We start from the raw sequence: 12,822 nt of genomic DNA, 5'->3' as shown, positions 1-12,822 counted from the left end.
CCTATCTGCAAAGAGGGGAAACACTTGAAACACTTGCAAAAATCAGTTTCAAGAGAAATGAAAAAGAGGGTTAGCCTCAAACTTAGCAGACCCTCCTGCCATAGAAAAGCAGTTGATCCTCCTGGGGTTGGAGTGACTGTACTGTGACTGTGAGGTGCTGGGAGCTCAGTGCATTGCTGCCTGTCACTGTCTCAGGGAATGGGACACAACAGCCTGGTCTGATAGACTAGATGTAACATAGCACTCAAACGGAAAAGGGACACTCAAATTAGTATGATGTTACGTTTGGTATGGTTACATAAGACAGAAGGCCAGGCACCACATCCTAATAAAATATGCAAATATATGCACAAAACATATGTGCATATTTGCATATCACACAAATATTATTTTCTGGAAACTGGATGAAGTCAGCCTAAATTGTTTGGTTTCATTTTGTTAAGAGACTCAAGGACCGGACGTATACATAGCAGATTGTGGATAAATATTTTTTGTTATCTTTCTATCTGTAAAATACTAAAGAAAGGTACGTAAAATGCATTTTTTGCATATTTTTCAGAAGAAAATGTAATCTAGAATGGAAATTGCACAACATATCAACAATTCCCTACGTGTAAGTCTAGAGAATACATCTAGAAGTCTGACTTTCGGGAAATGGCAGTTAAAGACACAGAATTTAGACTACTAAACATCAAACACCTATTTAGACCCAATCACCATCTCTTCATAGTAAGTTACTACATATAATAATAATATGCCATTTAGCAGACGCTTTTATCCAAAGCGACTTACAGTCATGTGTGCATACATTTTTACGTATGGGTGGTCCCGGGGATCGAACCCACTACCCTGGCGTTACAAGCGCCATGCTCTACCATTTGAGCTACAGAAGACCACACATATAGTCCAGTTTGTAACATTCACTATGAAATGGGCTTTTAAATTGTGTGATTCAATGTAGTGAGCTTTGAAATTATGGATGTACAGTATGTCCATTTAAAAGTGGTTACAATTCATGAAATGTTGATGACGTTAGTATGATAAACTAACTAAAATATAATTGTTTTAGCTAATTAGCAACTATTTACTACTGTTTAGTTACTTTGCAACTACTTAGCATGTTAGCTAACCCTTCCCATAACCTTAACCCTTTAACCTAACTCATAATATTAACTCCAACCTTAACCCCTAGCCTGGATAACATTAGCCACCTAGCTAACATTAGCCACAACAAATTCTAATTTGTAACATATTGTACTTTTTGCAAATTCGTAACAAATTGTACGAATAGCAATTAGTAACATATAATATGAATTGTAATTCGTAACATATCATACAAAATGTATGATGGACATCCACAAATGAATACCATACCAAACGTAACATATCATACTAATTTCAGTATTCCGGATTTTCGTTTACTATGTTACGTCTAACCCTGAGTCCAGGCTGGACAGAATGGCACAGGAAAATACTACACATAACACACAGGTATATTTATACCTGCCTCCATCTCTGGGAGTGTTTTGTGTTTCCATTGTACCATTTGTTTTAATGCTTTGGGGATGAAGCCTAACACAGTGGATTGAATGAAATAATGGAGGAGAGACGCAGTCTAATAGAAAACACTGTCAGACAGGAAGAGAAGATAAGAAGATAAAGAGAGGGGGAAAAGGAAGTAGAACAGTGAGCAAGCAGTTACAGTATGTCCTAAAGGTACTGTGAATCTGAGTTATTGCTAGACCTCTGTCTTGCCTCACATTATCTAATGGAACACAGCTGATCTGTCCATCTCTCGCTCTCTCTCGGCTGCAACTAAGAGGACACACACTGGGCTGCCTGCTGCTGTAGACCCACACATATTCATACAACATACTTACTCTCACAAAGAATGAGAATGTATCACCAGAATGTCTCACCAGTTTCACACATCCATGTACGGTACATACCTAGTTTTATAACCAGAGACCTGTATTTCTATAGGAGAACTCTGGGGCCTGTGGGGATTGATGCGGAATGCTGATCCCCTAGGTAGTTCCTGAATGATGCTATGAGGTTATCACAGCACATGAAGGTTAAACTCCTACCCAGCGCTGCAGTCTGGGCACTGACCACCCCAGGGACATGACAACTAATGAGGAAATGATCATAATTAGTATTATAATTACTAGGATAATTGATATTACAGCCTCTATCTCTATATTAAAAGGCCTTTTTATAATATCTTGACCACAGAGACCTTATTGAGCTCTGACTTGACCTTGGGTCTGAGTACAGTACAGTAGTCCGAATACAATCAGCTCCATTTGTCCTCAGGACAGTATAACCACACTATGAGACAGCTCAGTCACAGCTCAGCACAGTAACAGAAGCGATCCTTCTTGTTCTGTCCTCAGTTCCATACAGATAAGTCAGAGTGACAAAATGCTCCAGGCAGCACAGCCCTTTATGAGCCAAATTACCCATCATGACCACAGTTTAAACATGCAACGGAGGAACGAGGGCTCATTTAAACAGCGTTTCCCCCTATAATTTTATTAATACAATGTCACAGTGCTGGTGCTAGTCTGTAATGTCCTTGTCCTTGGTGTGATTGCTCCAATCAATACCAACTTGTTTCAAGCAGACCATAATAGTCCCCATGCCCAAGAACACCAAGGTAACCTGCCTAAAGGACTATTGCCCCGTAGCACTCACATCTATAGCCATGAAATGCTTTGAAAAGCTGGTTATGGCTCACATCAACACCATCATCCCAGACACCATGGACCCTGGACACAGACAGAATGGCGCCGGAAGGAATGGCGGCCGTTTTACGGGCTCCTGATCAATTGTGCTATTTTGTGTCTTTTTTTTGCACTGATCTTAACTCTTTTTGTACATAATGTTTCCTATATAAATAAATAAAGAGAGTCGCACACTCTCTCTATATATATATAAACTCCCAGTAACTTATTAGGTAAAACACCAACGTGCACAACGCGCACATTACAACAGCACTACAAAAACATCCTTCTTCAGACACCCACATACAGGTCGAAAAATCCCTGTTAGGGGTATCATCTCATTCAAGACAAAGGGAGTAATCTATCTCATCACCTGTTCATGTAGGAAAGCCTATGTAGGACAAACAAAAAGACAATTAAAACAATGCATAGCTGAACACCGCAGCGCAATCAGGTGTAAGAACACAGAAGTGTTAAACAAATCAAAATATATTTTATATTTGAGATTCTTCAAATAACCACCCTTTGCTTTGAGTGTTCAAAGCTGTCATCAAGGCAAAAGGTGGCTATTTGAAGAATCTCAAATATAAAATATGTTTTGATTTGTTTAACACTTTTTTGGTTACTACATGATTCCATGTGTTATTTCATAGTTTTGATGTCTTCACTATTATTTTACAATCTAAAAAATAGTAAAATTAAGAAAAACCCTTGAATGAGTAGGTGTGTCCAAACATTTGACTGGTACTGTATATGTGAAATGTAATTAAACAATACTGTAGTTTTCGTAGCTGTCTATATATTTCGTAGCCGTCTATTTACCACTACAAACGGATTCTAGCACTAAGACCCCACTCAACAAGCTGCATAGGGCCATAAGCAAACAAGAAAATGCTCATCCAGAAGTGGCGCTCCTAGTGGCCGGTGATTTTAATGCAGGAAAACTGAAATTTGTTTTACCTCATTTCTACCAGCATGTCATATGTGCAACTAGAGGGATAAAAACTCTAGATCACCTTTACTCCACACACAGAGACGCATACAAAGCTCTCCCCCGCCCTCCACTTGGCAAATCGGACCATAACTATCCTCCTGATTCCTGCTTACAAGCAAAAACTCAAACAGGAAGTACCAGTGATGCACTCAATACGGAAGTGATCTGATGAAGCAGATGCTAAGCTACAGAACTGTTTCGCTAGCACAGACTGGAATAGGTTCCAGGATTCATCCGATGGCATTGAGGAGTTTGTAGTAGGCTGTAGCAGAGCGGGTCGAGAGCTTCAATTTCCTTAGTGTCCACATCACTAAGGACCTATCATGGTCCAAACACACCAACACAGTCGTGAAGAGGGCACAAAAATGCCTCTTCCCCCTCAGGAGACTGAAAAGATTTGGCATAGGCCCTCAGATCCTCAAGTTCTACAGCTGCATCACTGACTACATCACCGCTTGGTATGGCAACTGCTCGGCATCTGACCGAAAGGTGCTACAGAGGGTAGTGCCTATGGCACAGTACATTACTGGGGCCGAACTCCCTGCCATTCAGAACCTCTATACCAGGCAGTGTCAGAGGAAGGCCCTAAAAATTGTCAAAGACTATTCTCTTTCCTACCGCACAGCAAGCGGTACCGGAGTGCCAAGTATGTGATCAAAATGCATCTGACCAGCATCTACCCCCAAGCCATAAGACTGCTGAACAGTTAATGAAATGGCTACCTAGACTATTTACATTGACTCCCTTTATTATTTATTTATTTATCTTAATTGTTTTTGCACTGACTCCCTTGCACTGTCTTTATGCACACTCACTTGATTCTACCCACACAGTCACACATACTACACTGACACTCCAACACACACAGAACACATGCATATTGATGCCACACACACACACACACACACACACACACACACACACACACACTCACATGATCATTACACAGGTGCACCTTGCTGGGGACAATAAAAGGCCCACAACATAGTGCCACAGATGTCTCAAGTTTTAAGGGAACGTGCATTTGGCATGCTGACTGCAGGAATATCCAACAGAGCTGTTGCCAGAGAATTGAATGTTAATTTCTCGACCATAAGCAGCCTCCAATGCTGTTTTAGAGAATTTGGCAGTACTTCCAACCGGCCTCACAACCGCAGACCACGTGTAACCACGCCAGCCCAGGACCTCCACATCCGGCTTCTTCACCTGCGGTATCGTCTGAGTAGAGGGACGGGGGGTGGTGAGGAGTATTTCTGTCTGTAATAATGCCCTTTTATGGGGAAAAACTAATTCAGATTGGCTGGGCCTGGCTCCCCAGTGGGTGGACCTGGCTCCCATGTGGGTGGGCCTATGCCCTCCCAGGCCCAACCATGGCTGCGCCCCTGCCCAGTCATGTGAAATCCATAGATTAGGGCCTAATGGATTTATTTCAATTGATTGATTTCCTTCTATGAATTGTAACTCAGTAAAATCTTTGTAATTGTTGCATGTTGCGTTTATATTTTTGTTCAGTATATATCTTGATTGCCTAGTCACCTTTACCCCTACCCACATGTACATAATGTATTACCTCAATTACCTCAACTACCTCGTACAACCGCAGTTTGACTCAGTACTGGTACTCCTTGTATATAGCCTTGTTATTGTTTTTATTGTACTATTTCCTTTTTTATTTAGCAAATATTTGTCTTACTTTTTAACTCTGCACTGTTGGGAATGGGCTTCTAAGTAAGCATTTCACTGTAAAGTATACACCTGTTGTATTCGGCGCATGTGACCAATACAATTTTATTTGAATTTGCATACCGCCCCAACAGATCCAACACCATCACACGACTGTGGTAGGACTAATCACAGATGACGATGAGGCAGCCTATAGGGAGTAGGTCAGAGACCTGGCAGTGTGGTGCCAGGACAACAACCTCTCCCTCAACATCAGCCACACAAAGGAGGTATTCATGGACTACAGGAAACGGAGAGGTGAGCACGCCCACATACACATCGATGGGTCTGTAGTGGAGCGGGTTGAGAGCTTCAAGTTCCTTGGTGTCCATATCACTAAGGAATTAACATGGTCCACACACACCCAGACAGTTGTGAAGAGGACACGACAGCGCCTCTTCCCGCTCAGGAGGCTGAAAAGATTTGGCATGGGCCCAAAAAGTTATAAAGCTGCACCATTGAGAGCATCTTGACTGGCTGCATCACCAAAGACTCCAGCCACCCAAGCCATAGACAGTTCTCTCTGCTACTGCATGGCAAGCGGTACCAGTGCAACAAGTGAGGAACCAACAGGACCCACAGCTTCTACCCCCAAGCCATAAGACTACTAAACAAGACTGCATCAAATGGCTACCCGGACTACCTGCATTGACTCTTTTGCACCGAGTCTATGCACACACACTGGACTCGACCCACACACTCACACCTACAGTGAGGGAAAAAAGGTATTTGATCCCCTGCTGATTTTGTACGTTTGCCCACTGACAAAGAAATGATCAGTCTATAATTTTAATGGTAGGTTTATTTGAACAGTGAGAGACAGAATAACAACAAAAAATCTAAAATATAAATTGATTAGCATTTTAATGAGGGAAATAAGTATTTGACCCCTCTGCAAAACATGACTTAGTACTTGGTGGCAAAAACCTTGTTGGCAATCACAGAGGTCAGACGTTTCTTGTAGTTGGCAACCAGGTTTGCACACATCTCAGGAGGGATTTTGTCCCACTTTTGTCCCACTCTTTGCAGATCTTCTCCAAGTCATTAAGGTTTCGAGGCTGACGTTTGGCAACTCCAACCTTCAGCTCCCTCCACAGATTTTCTATGGGATTAAGGTCTGGAGACTGGCTAGGCCACTCCAGGACCTTAATGTGCTTCTTCTTGAGCCACTCCTTTGTTGCCTTGGCCGTGTGTTTTGGGTCATTGTCATGCTGGAATACCCATCCACGACCCACTTTCAATGCCCTGGCTGAGGGAAGGATGTTCTCACACAAGATTTGACGGTACATGGCGCCGTCCATCGTCCCTTTGATGCGGTGAAGTTGTCCTGTCCCCTTAGCAGAAAAACACCCCCAAAGCATAATGTTTCCACCTCCATGTTTGACGGTGGGGATGGTGTTCTTGGGGTCATAGGCAGCATTCCTCCTCCTCCAAACACGGCGAGTTGAGTTGATGCCAAAGAGCTCGATTTTGGTCTCAGCTGACCACAACACTTTCACCCAGTTCTCCTCTGAATCATTCAGATGTTCATTGGCAAACTTCAGACGGGCCTGTATATGTGCTTTCTTGAGCAGGGGGACCTTGCGGGCACTGCAGGATTTCAGTCCTTCACGGCGTAGTGTGTTACCAATTGTTTTCTTGGTGACTACGGTCCCAGCTGCCTTGAGATCATTGACAAGATCCTCCTGTGTAGTTCTGGGCTGATTCCTCCCCGTTCTCATGATCATTGCAACTCCACGAGGTAAGATCTTGCATTGAGCCCCAGGCCGCGGGAGATTGACAGTTATTTTGTGTTTCTTCCATTTGCGAATAATCGCACCAACTGTTGTCACCTTCTCACCAAGCTGCTTGGCGATGGTCTTGTAGCCTATTCCAGCCTTGTGTAGGTCTACAATCTTGTCCCTGACATCCTTGGAGCGCTCTTTGGTCTTGGCCATGGTGGAGAGTTTGGAATCTGATTGATTGATTGCGTCTGTGGACAGGTGTCTTATATACAGGTAACAAACTGAGATTAGGAGCACTCCCTTTAAGAGTGTGCTCCTAATCTCAGCTCGTTACCTGTAGAAAAGACACCTGGGAGCCAGAAAGATCTTTCTGATTGAGAGGGGGTCAAATACTTATTTCCCTCATTAAAATGCAAATCAATTTATAACATTTCTGACATGCGTTTTTCTGGATTTTTTGTTGTTATTCTGTCTCTTACTGTTCAAATAAACCTACCATTAAAATTATAGACTGATAATTTCTTTGTCAGTGGGCAAACGTACAAAATCAGCAGGGGATCAAATACTTTTTTCCCTCACTTTATGTATTTTAATTATGGCACACGAGACACCTGTCTTATTTGCACACATCTCAGTGAACTAATCCATTGCGCAGGCCGAGACTAATCCATTGCGGAGGCCGCTGGGATGGCACAGTCCAAGAAGAAGGGGAGTGTGGCTGCACAATGCACATCTCTCTCCAGAATGTGCTCTCTCCCAGCAATTTGTGCACATTCATTGTTTCATAACTTCATTGTGTGAATTGTTTGCGTTTGATTGTTAGTGTCAATTCACCAGTAGTACATCTACCGTTAATTCCTATAATTTCTAAATCTACAATGTTTGTTTGGTTATGGTAATGTCTGTTAGAACCGCCATAGTCAACGGCCACTGACGTTTGATTTTGTAAATGTAAAGAATCTGCCCCCCAAAAAAGCTGTCCTGCTCCTTCCTTGACTTCTCCTAAATGTTTGTATTTTACACTGCTCATTTGTCAGAATTCTGAAATCACAAACAGAAAAGTATTTAGAGCCTTTTTACCTGTTTTTTTTCACACCTATTCCTAACTTAATCTGCCAAGACAATGTGCTTTAGGACGTTGGTACCCAGCCAGGCGCTAATGTGTCCATCAGTGATGGAGAATGGTAAAGCAACACTCACGGTGTACAGATGTAAAATAAATGAGTGTTTGCATCCTCAGCACCATGCATCCCACTGGATCTGGCATGTGAGCTACGTGAGAAACAAAGAAAGAAGCTACTGCCGCCAAACAGGCCGCCAAGGCAGCAGGTCCTGCTCTCCCTCTTCCCCAAGCACCACAGCTCCCACTCTTTGTGAGACGCGGTGTGGGTGAACGGATGATCTCCGCATGTGTAGTTCCCACCTTAAAGCATGGAGGAGGTGGTGTTATGGTGTCGGGGTGCTTTGCTTGTGACACTGTCTGTGATTTATTTAGAATTCAAGGCACACTTAACCAGCATGGCTACCACAGCATTCTGCAGCGATACGTCATCCCATCTGGTTTGGGCTTAGTGGGACTATCATTTGTTTTTCAACAGGACAATGACCCAACACACCTCCAGGCTGTGTAAGGGCTATTGGACCAAGAAGGAGAGTGATGGAGTGCTGCATCAGATGACCTGGCCTCCAATGACCTGGCCTCCCCTGACCTCAACCCAATTGGGATGGTTTGGGATGAGTCGGACCGCAGAGTGAAGGAAAAGCAGCCAACAAGTGCTCAGCATATGTGGGAACTCCTTCAAGACTGTTGGAAAAGCATTCCAGGTGAAGCTGGTTGAGAGAATGCCAAGAGTGTGAAAAGCTGTCATCAAGGCAAAGGGTGGCTATTTGAAGAATGTGTTTAACACTTTTTTGGTTACTACATGATTCCATATGCGTTATTTCATAGTTTTGATGTCTTCACTATTATTCTACTATGTAAATAGTAAAAATAAAGAAAAACCCTTGAATGAGTAGGTGTGTCCAAACTTTTGACTGGTACTGTATATTCTGAAAGGCCAGGCGTTTCTTGTGTTAATGCATTCAATATATTATTATTCCAGTCTTTTACCGTTCTGATTGTGGGAGTAGACACGTTGTTTGCAGAGCGCACAACCTATGCTACACTTGTGAGAAACAAGTTTTGGTTCATTTCATTCCATTTAAGAGTTTTGTCAATTTAGTCACTGTCTTTTGTTTGGAGCGCTCCTGTCAATGTTGAGTAAGGATGCGCAACTGATTACGCATAGAAGTTGGCCTATAAGCTACCTGGCCTGCGTGCAAATGTATGAATATATGTGTCCATTTGGGGATCTGATAGTATTTCTGATTGGCTTAATGCACCACCACTAATGAGCTGTGGAGCTTCTCAAAGTAATGTTTTCTTCACCTCAAACAGCAAGAAAACGAAGTCTGTTTCTACTTCCATTGAGAATGACAATAACTCCTCAATGTATTTGAAAAATCTTTCCAGCTCTCTCCCTTTCGATAACCACTCAGCGTGAAAGGAAAAAATGTCATGCTCTGACCCAGGCCTACCCGATGACTTCTTATCCCTTGAACAAATAGCCTACAGCGGTGTCTGTCCCGAGCTCACTGGCGCAGGAACTCTTGAGGGCCCAGATAATGTTATACAATGTTGCAAGGAGCTTCAGGCTGGACCCAAGTTAATAGTTGATACAATGTTTCAAGTTCGTTGCAGACAGGCCATGCGTAACCAATGTGATTTATAGGATATTTATTTTTATCAGGATATTTTCTACCTGCAGGTTGCAATGTTTTAATTTGTTGGCTTTATAGGTAATTTTTTACATAGTTGGCAATGGCAATAGAAGTTACTTTTTACACTACCGTTCAAAAGTTTGGGATCACTTAGAAATGTCCTTGTTTTCGAAAGAAAAGCATTTTTTTGTCCATTAAAATAACATAAAATTGATCAGAAATACAGTGTAGACATTGTTAATGTTGTAAATGGCTATTGTAGCTGGAAACTGCTGATTTTTTATGAAATATCTACATAGGCGTACAGAGGCCCATTATCAGCAACCATCAGTCCTGTGTTCCAATGGGACATTGTGTTTGCTAATCCAAGTTTATCATTTTAAAAGGCTAATTGATCATTAGAAAACCCTTTCGCAATTATGTTAGCACAGCTGAAAACTGTTGTGCTGATTAAAGAAGCAATACAACTGGCCTTCTTGAGACTAGTTGAGTATCTGGAGCATCAGCAATTGTGGGTTATTACAGGCTCAAAATGGCCAGAAACAAATAACTTTCTTCTGAAACTCATCAGTCTATTCTTGTTCTGAGAAATGAAGGCTATTCCATGCGAGAAATTGCCAAGAAACTGAAGATCTCGTACAACGCTGTGTACTACTCCCTTCACAGAACAGCGCAAACTGTCTCTAACCAGAATTGAAAGAGGAGTGGGAGGCCCCTGTGCACAACTGAGCAAGAGGACAAATACATTAGAGTGTTTAGTTTGAGAAACAGACGCCTCACAGGTCCTCAACTGGCAGCTTCATTAAATAGTACCCGCAAAACACCAGTCTCAACGTCAACAGTGAAGAGGCGACTCCGGGATGCTGACCTTCTAGGTAGAGTTGCAAAGAAAAAGCTATATCTCAGACTGGCCAATAAAAAGAAAAAATTAAGATGGGCAAAAGAACACAGACACTGGACAGAGGAAGATTGGAAAAAAGTGTTATGGACAGACGAATCGAAGTTTTAGGTGTTCGGATCACAAAGAAGAACATTTGTGAGATGCAGACCAAATGAAAAGATGCTGGAGGAGTGCTTGATGCCATCTGTCAAGCATGGTGGAGGCATTGTTATGGTCTGGGGGTGCTTTGGTGGTGGTAAAGTGGGAGATTTGTACAGAGTAAAAGGGATCTTGAAGAAGGAAGGCTATCACTCCATTTTGCAACGCCATGCCCTACCCTGTGGACAGCGCTTGATTGGAGCCAATTTCCTCCTACAACAGGACAATGACCCAAAGCACAGCTCCAAACTATGCAATAACTATTTATAGAAGAAGCAGTCAGCTGGTATTCTGTCTATAATGGAGTGGCCAGCACAGTCACCGGATCTCAACCCTATTGAGCTGTTGTGGGAGCAACTTGACCATATGGAACGTAAGAAGTGCCAATCAAGCCAATCCAACTTGTGGGAGGTGCTTCAGGAAGCATGGGGTGAGATCTCTTCAGATTACCTCAACAAATGGACAACTAGAATGCCAAAGGTCTGCAAGGCTGTAATTGCTGCAAATGGAGGATTCTTTGACGAAAGCTAAGTTTGAAGGACACAATTATTATTTCAATTAAAAATCATTATTTCTAACCTTGTCAATGACTACATTTCCTATTAATTTTGCTATATTTCCTATTCAAACTCATTTCATGTATGTTGTCATGGAAAACAAGGACATTCTAAGTGACCCCAAACTTTTGAATGGTAGTGTAGGTTTGTACCATTTTCATTTAGATTTGGATAGAATTTCGATTAATTTAAATGATTTTGAGATACGAAGACGTTATTATAAATGAAATGAAACTGTTCCGAAAATGTGCATAGGAAAACCATAACTGGCACCCAGATCGGTAGAAATTGTAAGATAAATTGGCATTGCACATGAGAGAGTTTGCCGACTCCTCGTGCAGCCTATTACCGGCAACTTCAGGAGAGTAACGGCAAAATTTGCGAAAGCCAGTAGGCGTGGGAGGAGGATGGTCGGGACAGGTTAAGTTTTTTTGGTTTCTTGATATCTGGCTCCCTCTTGAGTAATTTGTGTCTTATTTCATCAAACAGTGAGCTTAAAGCATCAGACAAGCTCAATGCATATATAGTTGATTTTATTAAAACACTTAGGGTGTTCAACAATTTCGACCAATCGATTGGTCAAAAGAACAGACGACTTTCGGTTGGACAATATTTTTTTTTGTCACGGATAGCCCTAAACCATATACAATATATACAATGTGGCGTACCGCATTGTTGTAGATAAACACCCTTGAAACTGAGGTATCACACTTGTCTCCGTGTCTGATCTGTGTAAACGTCTTGATCAAACCCCCTGGTCTGCCACGACAATATTCAATGTCTTAGAGTGATGAACTGTGCAATTCCAGCGGCCTCCGCAATGGATTAATCCACTGAGACAGGTGCGAATCAGACAGGTGCCATTAAAAAATAACAATAATTTTCCAACCGCTCAACAAAAAACAGCCTATTGAAATACAGTATACACCACACAGGGTTCATCGAGTGTGTGCCAGCCTGCCAGGCCACTCACTCACCTCATGCCGTGGGTGGAGTGGTTGTGGAAGTTCTGCAGCAGCTGTGGCACCCCCAGCATGGCCTCGAACAGCACAGCCAGGGAGCCTAGGCCCTCCACGAACAGCACAGAGTCCAGCAGGAGAAGGGTGAGGAAGGCACACAGCACCGTGAAGGCAAAGCAGAACAGCAGATAGTCCTCAAACGCACTCCAGCTCCAGAAGTAGCGCAGGTCCAGATCTGAGAGGGGGGAGGGAGGGAGGGACGGAGAGAGAGAGGGAAAGGTGAGGGGCGGGTGGAGGGAAAAACAGGAGAGAAAGAGAGGGAGATAGATGAGAGACAGAGA

The 12,822-nt window shown here is 42.7% G+C and overlaps 1 protein-coding gene across 2 annotated transcripts in view; it reads right to left on the bottom strand.

Annotated features, from left to right (window-relative positions):
* LOC121576678 (solute carrier family 66 member 2) overlaps positions 1-12,822 on the bottom strand; it is an 87,552-nt gene that overhangs the window by 37,284 nt on the left and 37,446 nt on the right. For both annotated transcript variants that reach the window (XM_041890032.2, XM_041890033.1), the window contains exon 4: positions 12,500-12,716. In XM_041890032.2, the coding sequence (XP_041745966.1) occupies positions 12,500-12,716 (217 nt within the window). The remainder of the gene's footprint in view (positions 1-12,499; positions 12,717-12,822) is intronic.

Source organism: Coregonus clupeaformis, chromosome 29 (assembly GCF_020615455.1).
Source record: "Coregonus clupeaformis isolate EN_2021a chromosome 29, ASM2061545v1, whole genome shotgun sequence".
Classification (NCBI taxonomy): domain Eukaryota; kingdom Metazoa; phylum Chordata; class Actinopteri; order Salmoniformes; family Salmonidae; genus Coregonus; species Coregonus clupeaformis.
The sequence above is the reverse complement of the archived record's forward strand: the minus strand, read 5'-3'. Positions and strand labels throughout refer to the sequence as shown.